This window comes from Colius striatus, chromosome 19 (assembly GCF_028858725.1).
Source record: "Colius striatus isolate bColStr4 chromosome 19, bColStr4.1.hap1, whole genome shotgun sequence".
NCBI classification, from domain to species: Eukaryota; Metazoa; Chordata; class Aves; order Coliiformes; family Coliidae; genus Colius; species Colius striatus.
The window spans coordinates 9,840,579-9,863,450 of NC_084777.1; the positions used below are offsets into that span (position 1 = coordinate 9,840,579).

Here is a 22,872-nt window from a genome sequence, read left to right on the forward strand (position 1 = left end):
CAGCCCTCAGGGCACAGGGCTGGCTCTGACCAGGGGGTTGTGGTTGCAGGAATGTTCGGCTTGCCACGGCCCTGGTACTTCCCCTTCCAGAAGTCCTACTGGCTGGGCAACGGGCGAGTGGAGACCTGGGAGTGGACGTGGCCCTGGTCCCGCACCACCCGCCTCAGCATCATGGAGGAGGATCAGGCCTGTGCCATGGAGAGCCGGCGGCTGGGTGAGGGCAGGCAGGGGCGGCTGTGGGGGGCACAGGGGCGGCCCTGGCTCTGTCCCTGCTGTGGCCAGGGACCTCTGTGAGTGCCCTTGTCAGGGCAGGATCCTGGGTCTGGGCACTGCTGCTCGTGAAGCTGGTGAGAAGCAGAGGGGAAGGGGCCACGAACCAGCAGGGTCACTGTGGGATGCAGGCAGGGAGGTTCATCCCCTGGGAGCCCCCTCTGAGCTCAGCCTCCCTGCCACCCACGGGCTCCTCACCACCCTGCTCTCACGGCAGAGGAGACACGGGGCATCGAGGAGGAGCCCACCCACCTGCCCTTGGTGGTCTGCATTGACAAGCTCACCAAGGTCTACAAGACAGACAAGAAGCTGGCACTGAACAAGCTGAGCCTCAACCTCTACGAGAACCAGGTGGTGTCCTTCCTGGGGCACAACGGCGCGGGCAAAACCACCACCATGTGAGTGCCCAGCAGGGCTGTGTGGGCAGGGGAGGGGCTGTGTGATCCCCTGCAGCGCCCTGCCATGCCCAGAGGGCAGGAGTGTGAGGGTGGCACAGGCAGCAGGCGCATGGCCCTGCACTGACGTTGCTCTACCCAGGGCTGATGGTTGAGACTGGGACCAGGTGGAGGCATATGAGGTCCCTCACGCTTCTGCCTTTCTCCATCCATCCAGGTCCATCCTCACTGGCTTGTTCCCCCCGACCTCGGGCTCTGCCACCATCTACGGCCACGATATCCGCACGGAGATGGACGAGATCCGGAAGAACCTGGGCATGTGTCCCCAGCACAACGTGCTGTTTGACAGGCTGACGGTGGAGGAGCACCTCTGGTTCTACTCACAGCTCAAGAGCATGGCAGAGGAGGAGATCCGCAAGGAGATGGACAAGTAGGCACCTTCCAGCTCCTCTGTGCCTTCTGTGGCAGCGGGTCCCCTTGCTGCTGGCTGGGCTGTGGTGGGTGAGGTGTAGCAGAGATGTTCTCCAAAACCCCCACTGAGTGCTTTCCTAAAGCTGAGGTGTCAGGCTGGGGAAGGCAGCAGAAGGTGTTTCTGTAGCCTGGCTGTGTCTGGGCTGTGCCAGCAGCCGAGGGCCATGGGTGCCACGTGGGGAAGAGGCGGCATGTGCTCCCGCAGGCACTGGGCACGGACCTCTCAGCATCCCTGGTGCTCTCCCCTGTCCCCAGGATGATTGAGGACCTGGAGCTGTCCAACAAACGGCACTCCCTGGTGCAGACCCTCTCGGGGGGCATGAAGAGGAAGCTGTCTGTGGCCATTGCCTTCGTGGGTGGGTCACGGGCCGTGATCTTGGATGAGCCCACAGCCGGCGTGGACCCGTACGCACGCAGGGCCATCTGGGACCTCATCCTCAAGTACAAGCCAGGTGAGTGGCAGCAGGCAGAGCACACTGTGGCTCCACAGGCTGCAAGCCTTGGCCCCTCTGCTGAGGCTCTGTGCTGCCATCAGGGAGGACCATCCTGCTCTCCACACACCACATGGACGAGGCCGACCTGCTGGGTGACCGCATCGCCATCATCTCCCACGGCAAGCTCAAGTGCTGCGGCTCCCCGCTCTTCCTCAAGAGCACCTACGGCGATGGCTACAAGCTGACAGTGGTGAAGAAGCAGTCAGACACCAGGAACTGCACAGGTCTGGAGGGCAGTGGGATCCACTGTGTGGAGTGGATGGAATCAGTCCTTCTTCAGCCCAGGAAACCCCAGGCTGGAGCAGAGGGGCTGGAAAGCTGTCTGGTGGAAAAAGACCTGGGGGGTTGGTTGACAGCGGCTGAACAGGAGCCAGCAGCATGCCCAGGTGGCCAAGAAGGCCAAAAGCATCCTGGCTTGGATCAGCACTGGGGTGGCAGCAGGAGCAGGGCAGGGATTGTGCCCTGGGGAGACTGCAGCTCCAGGGCTGTGTCAGTGCTGGGCCCCTCACTCACTGCCACAGGGACACTGAGGGGCTGCAGCGTGGCCAGAGCCGGGCACAGAGCTGGGGAAGGGGCTGGAGCACAAGGGGCTGGGGAGGGGCTGAGGGAATGGGGGTGTTGAGCCTGGAGGAGGCTCAGGGAAGACAGGAGCCCTCTCTGACACTCCCTGACAGGAGGCTGCAGGGAGCTGGGAGTCGGTCTCTACTCCCAAATAAGGAGTGACAGGACAAGAGGTGCAGAGCACTGTCCCCAGGCCAGGCAGGGTGTTCAGGAAGCCACCAGCACCCCACAGTGGGGCTGGAGGACCCTCTGGGCACAGGGCTATCAGGTGGACATGGTGAGTTCTGGTAGGAGACCAGTGACCAACTGGTGCTGCTTCTCTGCCCCAGAGCCAGGCCAGCCACACAGCCCCCCAGGCCACTCCGCTGTCAGCCCCTGCTCGGAGCCACGCGTCTCCCAGTTCATCAAGAAATACGTGGCCTCCTGCCTCCTCATCTCAGACACCAACACAGAGCTCTCCTACATCCTGCCCAGCGAGGCTGTCAAGAAGGGCTGCTTTGAGAGGCTCTTCCAGGTACCCGTGGGGGCTGGCAGGGTGGGCAGGCCGGTGGGCACAGGGGCCGTGGCTCTGCAGGCACCTCCTGCCCTCCTCACGCAGCACTCGCCTTCTGCAGCACCTGGAGCAGAGCCTGGAGGAGCTGGACCTCACCAGTTTTGGGTTGATGGACACCACGCTGGAGGAGGTCTTCCTGAAGGTGTCTGAGGAGGACCAGTCTCTGGAGAACAGTGACGTGGGTACGGGCAGTGGGGCTGGGAGGGGCTGTGTGCCTTTGCCCAGGGGACAGCTCCAGCAGAGCCCACCCAGCTTTGCAGAGCAGATCCATCCCCACTCCCTGTCACACCCTGCTGAGGGCTGCTGGCAACCCACTTTAGTCTAGCAAAGAGGAGACTGAGGGGGAGCTCATTGATGGTTACAAATATCCCACTGGTGGGTGTCAGGAGGTTGGGGCAGCACTTCTTTATGTTGTATGCAGCGACAGCACAAGGGGTGATGGGATGAAGCTGGAACACAAAAGGTTCCATCTAAACATGAGGAAAAACTGTGTCAGTGTTGGAGTGAGGGAGCCCTGGCCCAGGCTGCCCAGGGAGGGGCTGGAGGCTCCTTCCTCGGCGGGCCTCAAGACCCACCTGGACACGTTCCTGTGTGACCTGATCTAGGAGGGAGCTGCTTCTGCAGGGGGTTGGGCTGGATGAGCTCTAAAGGTCCCTTCCAACCCCTACCATTCTTGATTCTCTGATTCTCTGAACCTCCCTTCACCTTCCAGACATGAAGGAGTCCAAGAAGGACGCCCTACAGCCGCCCGCCCCCGAGCTGGGCCCGAAGCCCGAGGCCAACGGCGAGTCCCTGGCCGAGGCGGCCGTGCCGGAGAAGCCCGAGGTGGAGCTCAGCAACCTGGTGACGTGCTCCAGGCTGGCGCAGTCGCAGGCGTCGCTGCAGTCGGGCTCCTCGGTGGGCTCGGTGCGGGGGGACGAAGGTGGGGCCTATTCCGAGTTCTTTGGGGACTACGCGCCCCTGTTCGATAACCGCCAGGACCCCGATAACATCAGTCTGCAAGGTTGGTTGGGGCCGCCGGCGCCCGGCCAGCGGCAGGGCCGGGGAGCTGCTCGGCGTGGGCACGGGGGTGGGCTGGGTGTGCCAGGCTGGGCAGGGGTTGTGCCTGCTGGGGGAGACCCCCACGGCGGGTCTGATGCTGCGCCCAGAGTGCCGCAGCTCGGGCTGGGGGCTGGGAGTGGGGGCTGCCACCAGTTTGCACCCCAAACTGGTCGGGTGTGCTGTGGCACGGAGCCAGCGGCACAGGCGCTGCCAGCTCTGCCCTTGGCCTCCCGCCGGTGCCACCTTGCAGACTCACCCCACTAACGCGCTCGCTCCTCCCGCGGGTTGTCTCCTCTTGGCCCTTGGGCACCGGCTCCTCTTCCAGCCGGTGGCTTTGCCCTCTGAACCCTACCAGGGCTCCAGGGCCTTCCCCACGTGGCTGCAGGGGTGGCTGGAGGATGGAGGCTGTGGGCAGGTGCCCTGAGGCTGCTGCTTTAGTCACAAATCCCTTCCTGGAGGCTCTTGTAGTCAATGCAGGGATGTGCCACGCTGCAGCCCTGCACCCATTGCCTCCATGGGTGCCCCCTTTTGTCCCATCCCCCTTTCCTGACTGTCCTGACCAGCTGGGAGAGCTGATGGGGAAATGGAGTTCTGCCAAAAAGCACAATTTAGGTGTTGTCTTTTAAAAAAAGCTACCTAATTTCCCCATTGTGGGCCAAGAGGACCCCGCCAGCCTCCTGCCTCGCTTCACACCGGGGGCTGCAGCAGCTTGGGGATGCTCAGGGTCAGCTGCTGCCCTGTCCCATGGGTGGCTGTGCCCAGCTCAACTCCCTGGAGACCAGGGCGGGCATGGGGGGTGGCTGTTTCGGGGAGCTGACATCCTTCTCCCCCTGCAGAGCAAGAGGCCGAGGCAGAGGACCGTGACCTGGATGGGCAGGGCAGCTTCAAGCTGGAAGGCTCGTGGCTGAAGCTGCGCCAATTCCACGGGCTGATTGTCAAACGCTTCCACTGTGCCAAGCGCAACACCAAGGCGCTGTTCTCCCAGATCCTGCTGCCCGCCTTCTTCGTCTGCGTGGCCATGACCGTGGCACTCTCTGTGCCTGAAATAGGTGACCTGCCCCCTGCACAGCTCCTGCACAGTCTCTGCTCAGCCCCCTTGCTCAGCCCCCTTGCTCAGCCCCCTTGCTCAGCCCCCTTGCACAGCCCCCTGCTCAGCCCCCTGCTCAGCCCCCTGCTCAGCCCCCTGCACAGCCCCCTGCTCAGCACACACACTGGGGGCTGCATGGAGCCCCTCCTGCCTGCCCAGCCTGGCTGCTGGGGGCACTGACTGGGGCAGCAGGGCTACAGGTGCCAGCGAGTTGCTGTCCTTGTCCCCACAGGTGACCTGCCCCCGCTCATCCTCTCACCATCACAGTACCACAACTACACACAGCCCAAGGGCAACTTCATTCCTTACGCCAACGAGGAGCGGCGTGAGTACCGGTGAGAGCTGCCACGCGCTGCCCAGGCCCCATCCCAGCCCTGTGCCCACTCCAGAGCTGCCACGGGGGCAGCAGGGAGAGCAGCCCACAGCTTGGGCTTGGAGCAGAGCCTGGCTAGTGCCATGTGCCCTTACAGAAAACAGCCTCCATCCCACCTCTAGAATCTCTCTGGGAGAGGTGCCACCCCCACACTGGCTGCCATCAGTAGCTCTGCTCATGCCAGGCCTGGGCTGTGCATGCCACTGTGGGGCTCATGCCCATTTAGTTAAGATACATGCCAGGGCCTTGGGAAGGTCCCAGCAGAAGGTGACCAAGGTGGTGAGAGCCATGTGTCCTGCTCGTCATTCCTCTCTCTGCAGCCTCAGGCTGTCTCCCGATGCCAGCCCGCAGCAGCTGGTCAACACCTTCCACCTGCCCTCCGGCGTGGGGGCCACTTGCGTGCTCAAAACAGCCTTCAACAACACGCTGGACCAGCCCATGCAGACCCTCAACCTCAACAGCAACGAGTCCAAGATGCTGGCAGCCAAGTACTTCGATGCCATGTGCATTGACTCCTTCACCCAGGGGCTGCCCCTCTCCAACTTCGTGCCGCCGCCGCCCTCCCCAGCCCCCTCTGACTACCCCGTCTCGGTGGATGAGGATCTGCTCCGTGCCTGGAACTCCACCACCTTCTCCTCTGCAGTCAAAGGTATCATCTGTGCTTGGTGCCTGAGTCTGTCTAGGCCCGAGATTCATCTCCAAAGGGAGATCATAGGATCACAGAATCAGTTTGATTGGCAAAGCCCTGGAAGCTGCTGCAGGTCCAGCCCTGCCCTCACCCTGCCCAGCCCAGCACTGACCCACGGCCTCAGCACCTCAGCTCCACAGCTTTGGGATCCCTCCAGGGCTGGGCACTGCCCCAGCTCCCTGGGCAGCCTGGCACAGGGCTGACACCCCTCTCAGGGAAACAGTTCTGCCTCAGCTCCAACCTCAACCTCCCCTGGGGCAACTTGAGGCTGTTTCATCATGTCCCATCATTCATTACTGGGGAGCAGAGCCCGACCCCCAGCTCCCTGCAGCCTCCTGTCAGGGAGTGTCAGAGAGGGCTCCTGGCTCCCCTCAGGCTCCTCTTCTCCAGGCTCAACACCCCCATTCCCTCAGCCCCTGCCCAGCCCCTTGTGCTCCAGCCCCTTCCCCAGCTCAGTGCCCGGCTCTGGCCACGCTGCAGCCCCTCAGTGTCCCTGTGGCAGTGAGTGAGGGGCCCAGCACTGACACAGCCCTGGAGCTGCAGCCTCCCCAGGGCCCAGCACAGGGCACAGTCCCTGCCCTGCTCCTGCTGCCACCCCACTGCTGATCCCAGCCAGGATGCTTTTGGCTTTCTTGCCCCCTGGGCACGCTGCTGAGCTTCAGTTGGGTGAATGAGCCGCTGCTGCATCCTGTTTATGGGATGCTGTGTTTACTCTTCAGAGACCGTCACCTCGGCCCCAGCTCTGCCCCGCATCATCCACGAGCCCATCAGGTGCACATGCTCCATGCAGGGCACCGGCTTCTCCTGCCCCAGCGGCGTGGGGGGCCACCCCCCGCAGATGAAGGTGGTGACAGGGGACATCCTGGCAGACATCACGGGCCGCAACGTCTCCGAGTACCTGCTCTACACCTCGGATCGCTTCCGGCTGCACAGGCAAGGGGGAGGCGGGGACGGTCTGCTCCGTGCTGTGGGGTGATGGTGGTCGGGGGGCAGCTGGGGGTACTTACTCCAGGAGATGGGGGGCAGTGGCCAGAGCTGCTGAGGGGTGCCTTATCCCACAGGTACGGGGCTCTCACCTTTGGCAATGTCCAGAAGTCCATCCCGGCCTCCTTCGGGGCCAGGGCTCCGGCCACCGTGCGCAAGATCGCCGTGCGCAGAGCAGCCCAGGTGGGACAGGGGCAGGGGCTCACCCCAGGGCTCTGGCACAGCAGTGGGCTCGGCAGCTGGCCCATCCCAGCTTTCCCCCCTTCCCAAGCCATCCCAGTACATCCCAGTTCTCACCTCCCCCACTACTCCGCTCTTCCAGGTCTTCTACAACAACAAGGGCTACCACAGCATGCCCACCTACCTCAACGCCCTCAACAATGCCATCCTGAGAGCCAACCTGCCCAAGAGCAAAGGCAACCCTGCTGCCTATGGTGAGGCCCTGGGGGTGTTCCAGGGCAGAAGCACCTCAGCAACAACTTTAGGGCATGGTCAGGCCGGGCTCTGAAGTGCTCTTGGAGCCCTGAGGCCAAACAGGATGGTGCCCAGCTGGGGCAGGGGGATCACACACCTCAGCTGTGAGATCTGGGCCAGGCAGATCATAGAATCATAGAGGCATTTTGGTTGTGAAAGCCCTTTAATTCCATAGAGTCCCAGCCCTCCCCTCACCCTGCCCAGCCCAGAACTAACCCCTGGCCCCAGCACCTCAGCCCCACAGCTTTGGGATCCCTCCAGGGCTGGGCACTGCCCCAGCTCCCTGGGCAGCCTGGCACAGGGGCTGACACCCCTCTCAGGGAAACAGCTCTGCCTCAGCTCCAACCTCAACCTCCCGTGGGGCAACCTGAGGCAGTTTCCCCTTGCATCATTCATTACTGGGGAGCAGAGCCCGACCCCCAGCTCCCTGCAGCCTCCTGTCAGGGAGTGTCAGAGAGTGCTGCTGTCTCCCCTCAGCCTCCTCCAGGCTGAACATCCCCAGGTCCCTCAGCCCCTTCCCATCAGACTTGTGCTCCAGCCCCTTCCCCAGGTTCATTGCTGGTGATCACAGAGATCTGAGATCGCTCTGGGCTGGGACAGAACATTCCCAAAGTGCTGCCTGAAGGCACCTGGGCTTGCAATGTGCCTGAGGATGCTCTGCTGGCTGTGAGGGAGGGCTTAGCCTTGAGGTGCTGGGTTGCTTGAGGAAGCTCAGCTCTCAATGAGCTGCAGGGCAGAGGCTCAGGCCCATCCTCACACTCAGAGCCAGGCCCAGGCAGGATTTTTCATCCTGAGCCAGTTTTCATGTTCCATGTTTCTTCTTGGGTCTTCCTGCAGGCATCACAGTCACCAACCACCCCATGAACAAGACGAGCGCCAGCCTGTCCCTGGATTACCTGTACGTCCAGGTTGGGGGGAGGGAGGGAGGCAGAGTTCCCCCTGCAGCTCCTGTCTGAGGCTCCTGCCCCATGGGCTGCAGGGGAGTGGGTGCTGGTGATGGGTGGGTCCCTGTGCTGTGCCCTCCCCTGGGCACAGCCACTGTCCCACAGCAGGATGGGTGGCCCTTGCCCAGGCAGCTGAGGGTGACGTGGCCCATGCTGTGCCCCTTGCTCCCTGTGCAGCCTGCAAGGCACAGACGTGGTGATCGCCATCTTCATCATCGTGGCCATGTCCTTCGTGCCAGCCAGCTTCGTGGTGTTCCTGGTGGCTGAGAAGGCCACCAAGGCCAAACACCTGCAGTTTGTGAGCGGCTGTGACCCCGTCATCTACTGGTTGGCCAACTACGTGTGGGACATGGTGAGCAGGGCACGTGCTGCCCCCAGCTGAGCACCCTGGGCTGGATGGCTGCCTGGGCACTCACAGACCTTTGTCTTCTCCAGCTGAACTACCTGGTGCCAGCCACGTGCTGCATCATCATCCTCTTTGTGTTCGACCTCCCGGCCTACACCTCTCCCACCAACTTCCCTGCCGTCCTCTCCCTCTTCCTGCTCTATGGGTACGGTGCTGGGGGGGCTCAGGACACGCTGGAGGGTCCCTCCAGTGCTTGTGGGCACTGTGGCTGTGTAGGGCAAGGTCTGGCCCATGGGCTGCAGCTCCTGTAGCCCCAGGGAGAGCCTGATGAGGCCAGGGCTGGGAGATGGGCAGCTCCAGGGCTGGATGCTTGGCTGTCCTGTCCCTCTCCTGCCCCCCTGACTCTGCTGCTGATCCCCCCAGCTGGTCCATCACCCCCATCATGTACCCAGCCTCCTTCTGGTTCGAAGTGCCCAGCTCTGCCTACGTCTTCCTCATCGTCATCAACCTCTTCATCGGCATCACGGCCACCGTCGCCACGTTCCTGCTGCAACTCTTCGAGCACGACAAGGTCTGTGGCTCCTGGCTCTGCTGGGGCCACCAGGAAGGGACAAGCTGCTGTTGGGTGGTGGCACAGCCCAGACTGGGATGGGGGGAGCTCAGGCTCCGGCAGGGTCAGCTCTGACCTGAGTGGGCTGTATCGCCACGGGGATGCCGATCCCGCTGTGGCTTCACGGTCCTTGGGGCTGTTGCTGATGATACTGTCTTCTGGGCCTGTTCCCCAGGATCTGAAGGTGGTGAACAGCTACCTGAAGAGCTGCTTCCTCGTATTCCCTAACTACAACCTGGGCCATGGTTTGATGGAGATGGCCTACAACGAGTACATCAACGAATACTACGCCAAGATTGGTACGGCCTCTCCTCCCCTGCCTCCCTTGCTCCAGGACGGTGCCATTGCCACAGGACACCTCAAGAGGCACGATCAGGTAGTGTCCCCAGGGGAAAGTGTCCCCAGCTGCTCTCTCCTCTTCCTCCCACTCAGGGCAGTTTGATAAAATGAAGTCACCCTTCGAGTGGGACATCGTGACGCGGGGGCTCGTTGCCATGACAATCGAAGGCTTCGTCGGCTTCTTCATCACCATCATGTGCCAGTACAACTTCTTCAGGAAGCCGCAGTGAGTGTGGCCAGGGGAGGGCAGAGCTTTGCCAGCAGCACCCTTTGGTGGTGGTGATGGGTGTGAGGTGGGAGCCCCTCGCCTGCAGCCCCCAGCCCCTCACCCTCCCGCAGGCGCCTGCCCGTCTCCACCAAACCCATCGAGGACGACGTGGACGTGGCCAACGAGCGGCAGCGGGTGCTGCGCGGCGACGCCGACAACGACATGCTCAAGATCGAAAACCTCACCAAGGTGTGAGGGGGAAGGGAGCCCAGGGAGCCAGCCCAGCACAGCCCAGTCTGGGGGCTCGGGGCAGGGGCCTCCTGCTAGGCTGAGCCCCATCCTTGGCCTCTCCAGGTGTACAAGTCCCGTAAGATCGGGCGCATCCTGGCCGTGGACCGGCTGTGCGTGGGCGTGCGGCCGGGGGAGTGCTTCGGGCTGCTGGGAGTCAATGGTGCAGGCAAGACCACCACCTTCAAGATGCTGACAGGAGATGAGAGCACCACGGGAGGAGAGGCCTTCGTTAATGGGCACAGGTGGGGGGCATGGGCTGGTGGGGGTGGGGAGCTGCCTGCTGTCCTGGGGATGGGATGGGATCTGCGTGGGGGTCCCACGGGATGCAGTAGGAGCCACAGGGTTCTGTGGGATGCTGCAGCCCTCTGTCCTGCTGGGCTGAACGTGTAATCCCAGAGTCCCAGCATGGTGGGGGTGGGAAGGGCCCTGCAGAGCTCATCCAGCCCAGTGCCCTGCTAAAGCAGGTTCCCCTGTCTCAGGGGCACAGGAACGTGTCCAAGTGGGTTTGGGAACCCCCCTGAGAAGGAGCCTCCACACCCTCCCTGGGCAGCCTGGGCCAGGGCTCCCTCCCCTCAGCACCAAAGCAGTTTCTCCTCCTGTGCCAGTGGCACTGCCTGTGTGCCAGTTCATGTCCATCACCCCTTGTCCTGTCTCCACAGAAAAAGTCACCCCATCCTCCTGACACCCACCCTTTAGGTGGATTGTCTGGGGCTGGCAGTGACCAGCTCCTGGCCAAGGCTGTATAAAGGCATGTGAAAGGAAGGGAAGCAACAGGGCGCTTCCCAAAAGCAATTCCTTCTGCTCCTCCCTCCCTCCCCCCTGCAGCATCCTGAAGGAGCTGCTGCAGGTGCAGCAGAGCCTGGGCTACTGCCCGCAGTTCGACGCACTCTTCGATGAGCTGACGGCACAGGAGCACCTGGAGCTCTACACCCGCCTGCGTGGCATCCCCTGGAAGGACGAGGAGCGGGTAGGGCTGGGGGTGACACCAGAGCACCACTGGGACCCTGAGCCAGTGCCATTGCCCTCGTGGCACTGCCACCCCAGGGCCGTGCCCACATGGGGGGCTGGGGCTGGGCACATGCACCCCTGGGCTCCCACTGATGCTCGTGGCTGTGCCAGGGGCTGCAGGGGGCTCCCCTGACTGGCACGTGGCTTGTGCTCCTCTTGGCAGCTGGGCCATGCTGCAGAGCCCGCCTGCTGGCCCTCTGCCAGCCCTGTGGCCTTGGCAGGGTGATGGCAGCTCCCCCTCACACACCTCACAGGTGGTCAAGTGGGCACTGAAGAAGCTGGAGCTGACCAAGTACGCCGACAAGCCCGCCAGCACCTACAGCGGGGGCAACAAGAGGAAGCTGTCCACGGCCATCGCGCTCATCGGATACCCAGCCTTCATCTTCCTGGTGTGTCCCAGGCTCTGCCACCCTGCCCTGGGCCACCCTGCCCTGGGATCCTCCCTCCCACCCCCCTGCCCCCGGGCTGGGCAATGACTTTGGCTGGGAACTGCCTGTGTCCAGCTCCGTGCCCCGGGGTGTGGGATGGTGTCTTGAGCCAGGCTTTGGACAAGAAGGGGGTGTCAGGGGATGCTGAGGGTGTTGCCCATCCCACAGGATGAGCCCACCACGGGGATGGACCCCAAGGCCCGGCGCTTCCTCTGGAACCTCATCCTGGATGTCATCAAGACGGGCCGTTCCGTGGTGCTCACGTCCCACAGGTCTGGGGCTGCAGGGAGGGGAGGCAGCTCTGGTCCTTGGGGGGTGGCACTGGGACAGAGGGAGCCTCAGACACCCTCCTGGCCTTCTCCCATCACTGGGACGGGGCCATGGTTCCCTGGGTGACATGCAGGGGCTGCCTTGGCCCTGTGGCACCCGCTGACGCCTGCGCTGTGCCCTCAGCATGGAGGAGTGCGAGGCGCTCTGCACCCGCCTGGCCATCATGGTCAACGGCCGCCTCAAGTGTCTGGGCAGCATCCAGCACCTGAAGAACAGGTAAGAGCCTGGGGAAAGGCCCAGTAAGAGCCCAGGGAAGGACCTGGCATGTGCTGCGGGGCAGGAGGGGTCTGGGCCCCGGGGCAGGGCACCCTGAGCGAGGTGTCAGCCCTTGAGTGGGTGCTGCTGTGGAGGGTGGGCAGGGACAGGCTGTCCTGGCACTGTCCTGGTGCCCGCTGCGTGGCAGGTTCGGCGACGGCTACATGATCACGGTGCGCACCAAGTCCAGCCTCAACGTCAAGGAGGTGGTGAGGTTCTTCAACCGCAACTTCCCCGAGGCCATCCTCAAGGTGAGCTCCCTGCAAGCCTCAGGGCCACCCCTGGCCCCTCCAAGGGCCACCGGGAGCGAGGGCTCGGGTGTCACCTCCGTGTCCCCGCAGGAACGGCACCACACCAAGGCCCAGTACCAGCTGAAGTCGGAACAGATCTCGCTGGCACAGGTCTTCAGCAAGATGGAGCAGGTGGTGGATGTGCTGGGCATTGAGGACTACTCTGTCAGCCAGACCACGCTGGACAACGTGAGAGCAGAGGGCCTGGCACCAGAGGGGGCTGGGCTGGGGGAGGGTGGCCGTGCCACAGGGTCCCTTTGGGACAGGAGCTGGAGGGCCATGCTGGAGCCCATCTCCAGCAGCACAGATGAGGGGTTGCCTGGGGACGGAGGGGGCTGGTGGGGATCCCTCCCAGCCTCCTGCCCTTTCTCCCCTCCAGGTGTTTGTGAATTTTGCCAAGAAGCAAAGCGACAACCTGGAGCAGCAGGAGACGAGCCCCAGCTGTGCCCTGCAGTCGCCTCTGGAGCGGGTGCTGAGCCTGCTGCGGCCCCGCGCCGCCCCCACCGAGCTGCGGGCGCTCGTGGTGGAGGAGCAGGAGGAGCTGGAGACCGACGACGAGGGTCTCATCAGCTTCGAGGAGGAGAGGGTGAGTGCCCGTGGGTGCCCGGGGGGCTGGGGGTGCCGGGCAGCGCAGACAGCCCGTGTGTGTGCCCACAGGCTCAGCTCTCCTTCAACACGGACACGCTGTGCTGAGGCCTCTGCCGCCCCTTCGCCCCGCCGAGCCGTGGGCACACGTGTGCCAGGGAGGACACAGCCCCAGCACGGATGGACCTTGGGAGCTGCCCCCGTGCCACCAGCCCCTTCGGCTCCAGGGCTGTGTCGCTGCGTGGTGCCAGGGGCACCGGTTGCGCCCACCAGCACGTGCCATGGATGGAGACTGTGGAGAGCAGGAGGCCCCACGTGCCCCGTGGCACAGACACGGCCTGTGTGTGGTGCCTTTGCTGGGACACCCATGTTGCACCCACCCTGGGAACACTGCTGCGGGCACAGCTGCCGCTCCCTGGCAAGGCTGGGGGAAGGACGGCTGCTTTCACCTTGTTCCCCTCACCCCTGGCCCTTGGCACCGGCCCCTGGCGCTGCGGGGCAGGAGCTCTGGTGCTTCACCCGTGACTGGGGTGACACTGCCGGGGTGTCACCGGTGCCCTCGTGCCGCCCTCACCTGTGTCCTGCCCACCCACGGGGTGCCACGCGTCCCCTCCCCAGCTGGGCAGGGGGCAGAGGGGCATCTCACAGGGTATCTCACACACTGGCACCAGCTGTTTCTTCCCTCTGCCCCCAGCCAGGCCCCTGAGCCCCTCACCCTGCGTCCTGCTGCCCTGGCCGCCCATTTCCCCACCGTAGGGCATGGCTGCGGCCGTGCCAGCTTCCCGCTCCCTGCCCCTCCTGCTCCCCCTTGCCCTGGCGCCCACTGCTCAGGTGCCAGCCCTGGACAGGAGCCACCCCTCTGGTTTCTCAGCGTTGGGTCACTGGTGGTACTGGGAGAGGGGCTGCTACAGCCCGGGATGGCATCTGAAGCGGTGTGGGATGGCCGTGAGCTACGAGGATGTGCCAGGTCGGCTGGGCACGGCACAGCCTGGCAGTGGTGCCCGCGGTGTTGGGGAAGGGAGGAAGGGCTGTGTATAGGGGGCAGCGGGGTCTCTGTGGCCAACAGTGCCCCTCCTTTCTGCAGAGGGTCCTGCCCCCTCCCATGGAGCTGTGCCTGCCCCCCCCAGCCGTGCCCTGAGGTGGGGTGATGGCAGGGTCTGTGAGCTGCCCTGAGCACCCCCTGGGCTGTTGCAGACCCCAGGGGGGCCGTGCCCACTCCTCCCTCCTTCCCAGGGAGCAGCAGGGCCGGGCTGCCCGTGTGTGCCCTTCCTGCCTCCCTGGCACTGGCTCGACTGGAGGCCCCACTTGGGCTCCTGCCCATTGCCAAGCTGGCAGCAGCAGGCAGCCAGGCTGGGGAGCAGGCTGAGGGCTGGGGGGGATCGGGGACAGCCCTGACCCCGCTGGGCACCGCAGCGGAGGCAGAGCCCGTGTGCCAGCTGCTCCGGGCCGTGGTACAATACTCAGTGTTTTCACTAGGGGAAGGGGGGGAGATGAGCTCTATTTTCAGATTTTTCAGACCATATTTTTTTTAATGGCGTTCTGGGAACCGGCTGGTGCAGGGCTGGGTGGCACGGCTGGGCACAGCCCCCCGGCGTGCCCTCTGCTCCCCTGTGCCCGCGGGGAGAGGGGACGGGGTCACCTTTGGGGGTGGGCACAGGGCCGTGCTCTGCGCTCTGCGTGTGTGTGGGGGGTGGGGGTCTCTCCTCGCCCCTTGCCCATCCCACGGCCACGTTGCTCAGGGCTCTGGGAGGGCACCGGCACCCCCTCCCCGTCCCCCCCCATCCCCATCGCCCCTCACTGCCGTGCCCCCGGCTTTCGGCGGTCAATGGAGCTGCCTCTGTGCCCGCAGCGCCCTCGGGGGTCTCTGTGCCGGGGAGGGGGTGGGCGGGCATCGCCCGGGGCAGGGCGGCCGCTGCCTTAACACTTCGCTTCCCCTCGCTTTGCCCCCTCCCCTGCGCGCGTCCTCGCCACGGGCACGGGGCGGCGGGGGAGGGGGCCGGGGGGCTGCCTTGGGGGAGCCTGTACATTGCAAGCAGAGAAACAACAACCACCGGGGTGAAACGTGAGAATAACGGTCGTTTTAAATAAAAAACAATAACTGGAGCCCGCCTGAGCACGGGGCTGTGCCGGGAGATGGGCAGGGGGCTGTGCCGGGAGATGGGCAGGGGGCTGTGCCGGGAGATGGGCAGGAGGCTGGGCAGGGGGCTGAGCCGGGAGATGGGTAGGGAGTTGGGCAGGGGGCTGTGCAAGGGCCTGGGCAGGGAGCTGAGCAGGAGGCTGGGCAGGGGGATGCAAGGGGCTGGGCAGGGAGCTGAGCAGGAGGCTGGGTAGGGAGTTGGGCAGGAGGCTGGGTAGGGAGCTGTACAGGGGGCTGTGCAGGGAGCTGAGCAGGGGGCTGGGCAGGGGGATGCAAGGGGCTGGGCAGGGGGCTGTGCAGGGAGCTGTGCAGGGAGTTGAGCAGGAGGCTGTGCAGGGAGCTGAGCAGGAGGCTGTGCAGGAGGCTGGGTAGGGAGTTGGGCAGGGAGCTGGGTAGGGAGTTGGGCAGGAGGCTGGGTAGGGAGTTGGGCAGGGAGCTGGGTAGGGAGTTGGGCAGGAGGCTGGGTAGGGAGTTGGGCAGGAGGCTGTGCAGGAGGCTGGGTAGGGAGTTGGGCAGGGAGCTGGGCACGGGGCCCGCGAATGGGGCCGAGGTTGTGGCTTGTGGCAGCCGGGGCGGCCGTGGGGCCGTCGGGGCCCCGTGGTGAGGCCGGGCCGTGGGGCCGTGGGGCCGGGCAGGGGTGGCAGCGGGTGCACCCCGGGGAGGAATGTGGGCAGGGAGCGGCTCGCAGTGACGCCTGAGCTGCCAGTCGCCCGCAGCAGCCAGGCGGCATGGCCGAGAAACCCCAAATCCAGCTCTTCGTCAAGGTCAGGATGGGGGGTCGCGGGGGGCTGCGGGGGGCTGTGCGGGGCTAATGCAGCTGCCTTGCTGTGGGGGCTGCGGGTGCCCCGGGACGTTGTGCCAGGATGTGCCCCCAAGGCTGGGGGTGCTGTACCAGCACCCTGGGGCTGAGGCTGGCATCTGCACGCTGAGCTGGGCTGGCAGGAGCCCTGTGGGGGTCTGTGCCCACAGAGCTGCCCGGGTGGCCGTGCCAGGGGAAGGGGCAGCTGAGCTCTCTCTGTGCCCACAGGCCAGCGAGGATGGGGAGAGCGTGGGCAACTGCCCCTTCTGCCAGCGGCTCTTCATGGTGCTGCTGCTCAAAGGGGTGCCCTTCACCCTCACCACCGTGGACACAAAGAGGTGAGTGGTGGGGCTGCCAGCCCCATGCCAGGGCTGGGGCAGCGTGGGATTGGGTGGGTCAGGTCTCTGGCACCTTGGTTGGGGGTGTGAGGGGTGGGTGCTGGGGGACACATGGAGCCTGTTGTACCCCCACTGCCCGGGGAGAGGTTGGTGGGGATTTTCCAGGGCACGCACTCCCTTTGCCCAGGACATGTGTGCAAACACACAGAGGCACAGTGGTGCCCTGTGGAGCCCTGGGCAGTGCTGGGCATCAGCCTCTCCCCTCTCCCGCAGGGCACTGGATGTGCTGAAGGACTTTGCGCCCGGTGCCCAGCTGCCCGTTTTGCTCTACAATGGCGAGCCCATGACCGACACCGTCACCATCGAGGACTTCCTGGAGGACAAGCTGTGTCCCCCCACGTCAGTGGCCTAAGTGGGGGCAAGGAGGGGGGCAGTTCAGGCTGGGAGAGGCAGCAGGGGTGCTGCCAGCCCCTCACTGCTCCCTCAGCGGTGCCCACATCCCTGCAGGTTCCCCAGCCTGGTGCCCCGGTACAGGGAGTCGAGCCTGGCCGGGAATGACATCTTCCACAAGTTCTCCACCTTCATCAAGAACCCTGTGCCCGCTCAGGATGAGGGTGAGGAGCTGGTGGGGGCACACGCCATGCAGGTGCCACCCACAGCCCAGTCCCGTCATCCTGAGCTTTCCCCAGCCCAGCCCTGTCCAGCTGGGGACGTGTCCACAGTGTGACTGTGCCAGGGCTCGCCTGGCAGGGCAGGGGCCAGCCTGGGCACAGGGCCAGCCTGGCAGGAAGCCCCAGCAGTGCCATGGGGCCCCGTGCCCTGACCCATGGTGCCCTCCCACAGCGCTGCAGCGGAACCTGCTGCGGGCACTGCTGAAGCTGGATGAGTACCTGAGTGCCCCCCTGCAGCACGAGCTGGCCCAGGACCCCCAGCTCCGCGCCTCCCAACGCCGCTTCCTCGACGGGGACCAGCTCACCTTGGCTGACTGCAACCTGCTGCCCAAGCTCAACATCGTGCAGGTGAGTGTGGGCATCCCAGCCCTGTGTCCTTCTTCCATCCCTGGCTTTATGTGGGCATCCCAGCCCTGTGCCCTTCTCCTGGCCCTGACTTTGTGAGCATGTCCATCTCAGCTCCATACCCTTCTCCCATCTCCCTGCTCCCACCTCCTCCTTGCTGACCACAGCAGCCCCCTGCTCCTTTGCCATCCCCTGTCCCACCCTGGTGTCCCCCTGCCCAGCACTGTGCATCCCCCCCAGAGCCCCCCAGTGCAGGGCCAGGCCCATGCCTTACCCCTTACCCCCCTTCCTGGTGAACCCTCAGGTCGTGTGCCAGCACTTCCGCCGCCTGGGCATCCCGCGGGAGCTGCGCGGGGTCTGGCGCTACCTGGGCAACGCCGGCGAGACCAAAGAGTTCAAGTACACGTGTCCCAGCGTGGAGGAGATCATCCAGGCCTATCGGCCCGTGGCACGGGCACCGCAGTGAGCCGTGGCCCTGGCGCCCCCATCCCCTCAGCTGCCACCCCTGCCCCAGCTGCCCCAGACGGGTGTCAGCCGCCCTGCCCAGCCCGGACCCCCTCCCTGCCCCATGCTCCCTCGGGCACCGGGCTGGGCAGGGGAGAAGAGGCGCCCAGAGCATGGGGCTGCGGGGCAGGGTGGGCATCCCTGAGCCTCACAGCGGGCAAGGCAGGGCTGTGCCAGACCAGCAGCACCGCAGGATGTCCCCGAGGAGCTGCAGCAGGATGGGCAAAGGGCACAACAGGGGCCCGGCAGCGATGGGGCGGGGGGCTGAGGGAGGGGAGGGCACCGCACCATCCCCGCTCAGAACCGCCGTGGGCAGCTCTCGGGAGCAGATTTGGGGGGGGCTGGGGGTGGAGCGGGGCCAGGCCCTGTGTCACAGCTCCAATAAAGGCTTTGCATGTGAGACAGCCTGGAGTGAGCAGCACAAGCAGCTCCCCCCGTCCCTCAGGGCCTCTCGGGCCACCCACCCCCTGCCCACTGGCACAAAGCTGGCAGGAAAGGGAGCTCCTGTTCATCCCCAAACTGGCCACAGGGTTCCTGAGCAAGGAAAAGGCAGAATGGAGAACGACACATCTGCACTGTCCCGGTTCCTGGGGGCTAAAAGCACCTTTACTGCACTGAGTTAAGCACGGGGGATCCTTTTGTTCCATGGCAATAGCACAGTTCTTTAAAAACCCCACCAATTCATGGCAAGTGGGGTCGAGAGGCAGCCCCTGCCAGCAGGAAAGAGCTGCAAGGGAAAAAGCCACCACTTCTGTCACTCCTGCCCAGTCTGTCCCCCACAAAGGCCCTGCCAGGACCTGCCACTCGCCCAGGCCTGCCAGGCACTGGCTGCTGCCCTGTGCTCCCCGGGCAGAGGGAGCTCAGCAGGCCCAGGGTGCAGTGAATCCTCCTCCACACGTGGCTGACAAGGCTCTGGTGGGGCTGTCACTGGGGGATGGGGCAGCACAGGTCAGGAGTCCTCGAAATCCACTCCAGACGGTGCCTTCTTGCTGGAAGGAGATGGAGAGAGCATCACAGCCCAAAGCCCTGCACCCCGTCCCGTGCAGCCAGGGAGCAGAGGCCACGGGGCCCAGGCACTGCACGTACCTTTTGAAGCCTGGGTTAATAAGAGACTCTCCTGGGATCTTCCTCTTGACCAGCAAAGCTGAGCCAGGATTCTTGTTCTTCCTGGGGCTGGGGTCTGCCTCGGCCAGGGCCAGGTGGGATGAGCATTGCAAAGGGTCAGCATGGTGCCACGGCAGCCCACAAGCCCCTCCATGCCTCCAGCAGCTCACCCTCAGGGTAAGGAAGGGCCAGGCCTGGTGTCCTCTCCCAAAGGAGCTGGTGAGCCACAGAGCTGCCATGGGCTCTGGCCTGGCACAGCAGCAAAGCCTCTCCTCCTCCTGAGCCTGGCAGCAGCCTGGCAACAGGCTCTGCCCCCAGCACGGTGCATCCCCGAGGGCACCACGCTGGGCCTGGCCCCTCTGTGCCAGGGAGGGCACCAGAACAGCGCATCAGCCATGGCCAAGGGGACATGGAACATCTGGGGGAGCACCTGGAGAGTGCAGCAGCAGCTCCTGGGAAGGGAGGGCAGAGGGGGCCAGGGGAGGTGCCCCTGGCAGTTGCCTACCTGGCAGGAATTGGTGCTGGCTCCGGGCAGCGTTCTTCTCAGGGCTGCAGGAGGATGCTAATGCTTCCACCTCTGCTGAGACAGAACCAGAGCTCACAGCAATGACCTCCAGCACCTCCCAGCAACCTCCCTCCCCTCCCCACAGACCTTCCAGGCGTCTCTCCAGGCTCTCCATACGCTCTGCCATGCCCAACACCAGCGTCTGCAGCTGCCTCTTCGCCTCGGCCACCGGCAGCTTGTAGAGCTCCAGAGCCGAGCAGGGCTCTCCCCCCGGCAGCTGCAGCGTCGCCTTCCCCTCGCCCAGGCTCAGCGCCACGGCCCCCGGCCCGCGGGTTCCCTGCGGGGAGCGCGGCTGAGCGGGACCGACCCGGCGGGGATGGGGCAGAGAGGAGAGGGGAGAGGGGCACGGCTGAGAGAAGGGAAGGGGTCACGGCTGAGGGGAGAGGGGCATGGCTGAGGGGAGAGGGGAGAGGGGCATGGCTGAGGGGAGAGGGGAGAGGGGCATGGCTGAGGGGAGAAGGGAGAGGGGCATGGCTGAGGGGAGAGGGGAGAGGGGCATGGCTGAGGGGAGAAGGGAGAGGGGCATGGCTGAGGGGAGAGGGGAAGGGGCATGGCTGAGGGGAGAGAGGGGAAAGGGGCACGGCTGAGGGGAGAGAGGAGAGGAGAGAGGGGCACGGCTGAGGGGAGAGGGGCACGGCTGAGGGGAGAGGGGCATGGCTAAGGGGGCAGGGGAGAGGGGCTCGAGGCACGGGTGCGGGGCTCGGAGCTCGGGTGCGGGGCTCGGTACGTACACATGAGAGCGGCGGGCAGGCGCCCAGCTCCCCGGCCCAGACCTCCAGCGCGTCCGTCACACTGCGGGAGGCAGCGGCTCAGGCGGGGCTCAGGGGGGTGCTGAGCCCCAGCCCCGGCCCGGCCCAGCCCAGCCCCGCACTCACTACACGGTGGCTCCGGGCCCGGGCCCGGGCGGGCAGTAGCAGAGGTAGCGGCCCGGGCCGGCCCGCAGCAGGCGGAAGGAGCCGCGGGGCTCCGCCATGGCGGCAGCGCCGGAAGGGGCGGGCGGCAGCCGCCGGCTCTGGGGCAGCCGGAGCCATGGTCAACCTGGGGCTGCGGCGGGTGGACGACAGCGTGGCCGCCAAGCACCCGGTGCGCCCGGGGACACCGGGCTGAGGGGGGGGACACCGGGCTGGGTGGGGACGGAGGCAGCGGGGCCGGGGGGAAGCAGCGGGTGCGGGCCGTGCGGGCCGTGGCGGTGGCCGGCACTGAGCGCGTCTCCGCAGGCGCTGCAGCAGTACGCGGCCTGCCAGTCCCACGCCTTCGTGAAGGGCATCGGCACGTTCGTGGCAGGTACGGCACGGCTGTGCCCGGAGCCCCCCGGCCGCTCCCCGGGGGCTGCGGGCAGCATGGGGCCGGGGCCGGTGCTGAGCCGCCGCGTTTCCGCAGCGAGCGGAGCCGCCTTCGCCGTGCAGAGGCTGGTGAGCAGCAAGGTGCCGCACAGCCTGCAGTGGAGCCTGCTGCTGGCCACCGGTGAGTGCCCGGCCCGGCAGAAGGGCTCCGGCCTCGCCCCCGGGGGTTCTGTCCCCCGGTCACATCCCGGCTCCGCGGGGCCTGGGAGGCAGCTGCAGCGGCTCAGAAGCTGCAGGTGCTCTCCCCACCCAGCTGCCTTTGCTGCCGGCGCTCTCGGGAGCATCTCCATCTCTCCAGCTGCAGGGTCTGTTGCCAGCTACGTTGTAACCAGAGCTGAGACTCAGAAGTGCTCCGACTTCTGGATTTACCTGGAGACGGGCAAGTCCCCACAGGAGCTCGCCATGGCTGGTAGGGTGTCTCAGCCCTCAGGTACGTTCACATCTCTCCCTGCTGCTTTCCAGGGGCTTGTCCTGCCTGCTTCTTCCCTGCTGCATCAGAGAAGCCTCATAATTAAGCTGGTGACTCTCGTTACCAAAATCCTCGTTCAAGCCCCACACTGGCACTCTGCAGCCAAGGGACAGGAGCAGGCACCCAGAGTGGCTGCAGTGCTCATGTCACTCCTTGCTCCAGGCTGTTGCCTGCACTGCAGGGCCCTGAGCAGGGGCTGCTTTGTGCATTCCCAAGCCAGCATGAAGGAGGAAGAGTGTAGGGGAAGGAGAGAGGCAGCAAACCCCTCCACACCCCTGTTGCTCTGTGAGCTGGGCAGAGCTGGAGGGTGAGGTTCCCACAGCTGCCAGCTGCTTTTTCCTACCAGTGCTGTGAACCAGGCTCAGCTGAAGAAGCTTTCAGTGCTTCACCAGGGTTCTGTGGTTCCTTGCTCACCCCTGGCAACTCCTCCAGGATAGTCAGGGGTCCAGGGGACTTGTTCCTTCTGTTGCAGAAGATCTGCCCAGGCCAGAGGACAGTGAGAGCACGGCACTGCCAGCGAGGAGGAACAAGTATGGGGACGTCGTGGAGTAGCTGCTGTGCCCATGTCCCCCCTTCCTGCCTGCCCAGCCCCACTGCCCGTGAGTGGGGGGCTCTGGGGCACTGCCCTGAGCCTGGAGAGGTGACACACGGTGGTCAGGGCACTGCGGGGACTGGGGCCTCTGAACATCACACCCAGGGCTACAATAAAAGTCCAGAGCTGGAAGCAGTTGTGTGGCCCAAGGAGAGGCTGGTGGTGGGACAGAGGAGTGGGGGTGTGGGGGTGAATGTCACCTGGGGGCAGCCTGTGTGGTAGACATGGGAGCAGAGAGCTCTGCTACCTCTGAAGCCACAACAGCTTGTGCCCATCACCCCTTGTCCTGTCACTGGGCACTACAGGAAAAAGTGTCACCCCATCCTCCTGACACCCACCCTTTAGGGACTTGTAAGTGTTGCTGAGGCTCCCCCTTCTCTCCTCCAGGCTGAACAGCCCCAGGTCCCACAGCCTTTCCTCACAAGGAAGATGCTCCAGTCCCCTCAGCATCTTGCTGGCCCTGCACTGGCCTCTCTCCAGCAGTTCCCTGTCCCTCTGGAGCTGGGGAGCCCAGCACTGGCCCCAGGACTCCAGATGAGGCCTCAGCAGGGCAGAGCAGAGGGGGAGGTGAACTGGCTGCAGGTGGGGGATGCCCAGCCCTGACCCCACTGCAGCTGAATTTCTTAGAAGGGGAAGCCCAGCCCGGCCTTGGGGAACTGGCTGGTTCCCGAGCCCAGAAACGCCTCGGTCGGTGTGAGAGCTGGAGCCAGTCCCTGAGCGCGGCCGCGGGAGGGAGCCCCTGAGCTGGGCAGACGGGAGCAGGGAGGAAACTGGGGCTGTGAGCTCAGAACAGCCTCTGAACTGGAATCCCGCAGGGAGCAGCCCGCGGAGCAGCGGGTGGGTGAAGCTGAAGCCAAAGTCGTGTGCCAGGAAGATGCTCCAGTCCCCTCAGCAGGGAAGGGTGGTGGTGAGTGAGCAAACCCTGCGGCAGAGCTGGAGCTGCCCGGGGCAGCCAGGGACTGCACCTGGGGAGCCGAGAC

General features: G+C 65.1%; 4 protein-coding genes across 5 annotated transcripts in view; 3 read left to right on the forward strand and 1 right to left on the reverse strand.

Moving 5' to 3' along the window:
* The window catches only part of ABCA2 (ATP binding cassette subfamily A member 2), a 32,746-nt gene extending 17,624 nt beyond the window's left edge, over positions 1-15,122 (forward strand). Inside the window, exons 21-50 of the mRNA XM_062011219.1 lie at positions 50-214; positions 488-668; positions 883-1,095; positions 1,392-1,588; positions 1,672-1,854; positions 2,521-2,705; positions 2,806-2,926; positions 3,457-3,747; positions 4,622-4,834; positions 5,105-5,207; positions 5,566-5,894; positions 6,653-6,866; positions 6,995-7,100; positions 7,240-7,351; positions 8,229-8,289; positions 8,513-8,687; positions 8,771-8,886; positions 9,105-9,252; positions 9,467-9,590; positions 9,724-9,856; positions 9,970-10,087; positions 10,193-10,371; positions 10,955-11,096; positions 11,392-11,526; positions 11,734-11,837; positions 12,019-12,111; positions 12,299-12,401; positions 12,492-12,629; positions 12,820-13,026; positions 13,098-15,122. Coding sequence (XP_061867203.1) covers positions 50-214; positions 488-668; positions 883-1,095; positions 1,392-1,588; positions 1,672-1,854; positions 2,521-2,705; positions 2,806-2,926; positions 3,457-3,747; positions 4,622-4,834; positions 5,105-5,207; positions 5,566-5,894; positions 6,653-6,866; positions 6,995-7,100; positions 7,240-7,351; positions 8,229-8,289; positions 8,513-8,687; positions 8,771-8,886; positions 9,105-9,252; positions 9,467-9,590; positions 9,724-9,856; positions 9,970-10,087; positions 10,193-10,371; positions 10,955-11,096; positions 11,392-11,526; positions 11,734-11,837; positions 12,019-12,111; positions 12,299-12,401; positions 12,492-12,629; positions 12,820-13,026; positions 13,098-13,133 — 4,625 coding nt within the window. The 3' untranslated portion in view covers positions 13,134-15,122. The remainder of the gene's footprint in view (positions 1-49; positions 215-487; positions 669-882; positions 1,096-1,391; positions 1,589-1,671; positions 1,855-2,520; positions 2,706-2,805; positions 2,927-3,456; positions 3,748-4,621; positions 4,835-5,104; positions 5,208-5,565; positions 5,895-6,652; positions 6,867-6,994; positions 7,101-7,239; positions 7,352-8,228; positions 8,290-8,512; positions 8,688-8,770; positions 8,887-9,104; positions 9,253-9,466; positions 9,591-9,723; positions 9,857-9,969; positions 10,088-10,192; positions 10,372-10,954; positions 11,097-11,391; positions 11,527-11,733; positions 11,838-12,018; positions 12,112-12,298; positions 12,402-12,491; positions 12,630-12,819; positions 13,027-13,097) is intronic.
* Positions 15,123-15,811: 689 nt separating this feature from the next.
* CLIC3 (chloride intracellular channel 3) lies at positions 15,812-18,223 on the forward strand. The gene is made up of 6 exons (XM_062011218.1): positions 15,812-15,926; positions 16,190-16,299; positions 16,573-16,698; positions 16,807-16,913; positions 17,143-17,318; positions 17,620-18,223. Exons 1-6 carry the CDS (start codon positions 15,891-15,893, stop codon positions 17,779-17,781), a joined length of 717 nt encoding a protein of 238 aa, XP_061867202.1. The 5' UTR covers positions 15,812-15,890; the 3' UTR covers positions 17,782-18,223.
* Positions 18,224-18,399: 176 nt separating this feature from the next.
* Positions 18,400-20,476, reverse strand: PAXX (PAXX non-homologous end joining factor). 2 transcript variants are annotated; one of them, XM_062011864.1, is made up of 7 exons: positions 20,364-20,476; positions 20,220-20,280; positions 19,576-19,765; positions 19,429-19,500; positions 19,094-19,282; positions 18,906-18,999; positions 18,400-18,808 (listed from the first exon to the last, which is right to left on the reverse strand). In XM_062011864.1, the coding sequence occupies exons 1-7, from the start codon at positions 20,459-20,461 to the stop codon at positions 18,769-18,771; spliced, it is 744 nt and encodes a 247-aa protein (XP_061867848.1). In that variant the 5' UTR covers positions 20,462-20,476; the 3' UTR covers positions 18,400-18,768. The 2 variants fall into 2 exon arrangements, with proteins under 2 accessions (XP_061867848.1, XP_061867849.1); XM_062011865.1 differs by lacking the exon at positions 19,094-19,282.
* On the forward strand, positions 20,467-22,024 carry TMEM141 (transmembrane protein 141). The gene is made up of 5 exons (XM_062011866.1): positions 20,467-20,571; positions 20,706-20,772; positions 20,869-20,952; positions 21,130-21,261; positions 21,773-22,024. Exons 1-5 carry the CDS (start codon positions 20,518-20,520, stop codon positions 21,850-21,852), a joined length of 417 nt encoding a protein of 138 aa, XP_061867850.1. The 5' UTR covers positions 20,467-20,517; the 3' UTR covers positions 21,853-22,024.
* The last annotated feature ends 848 nt before the right edge of the window (positions 22,025-22,872 follow it).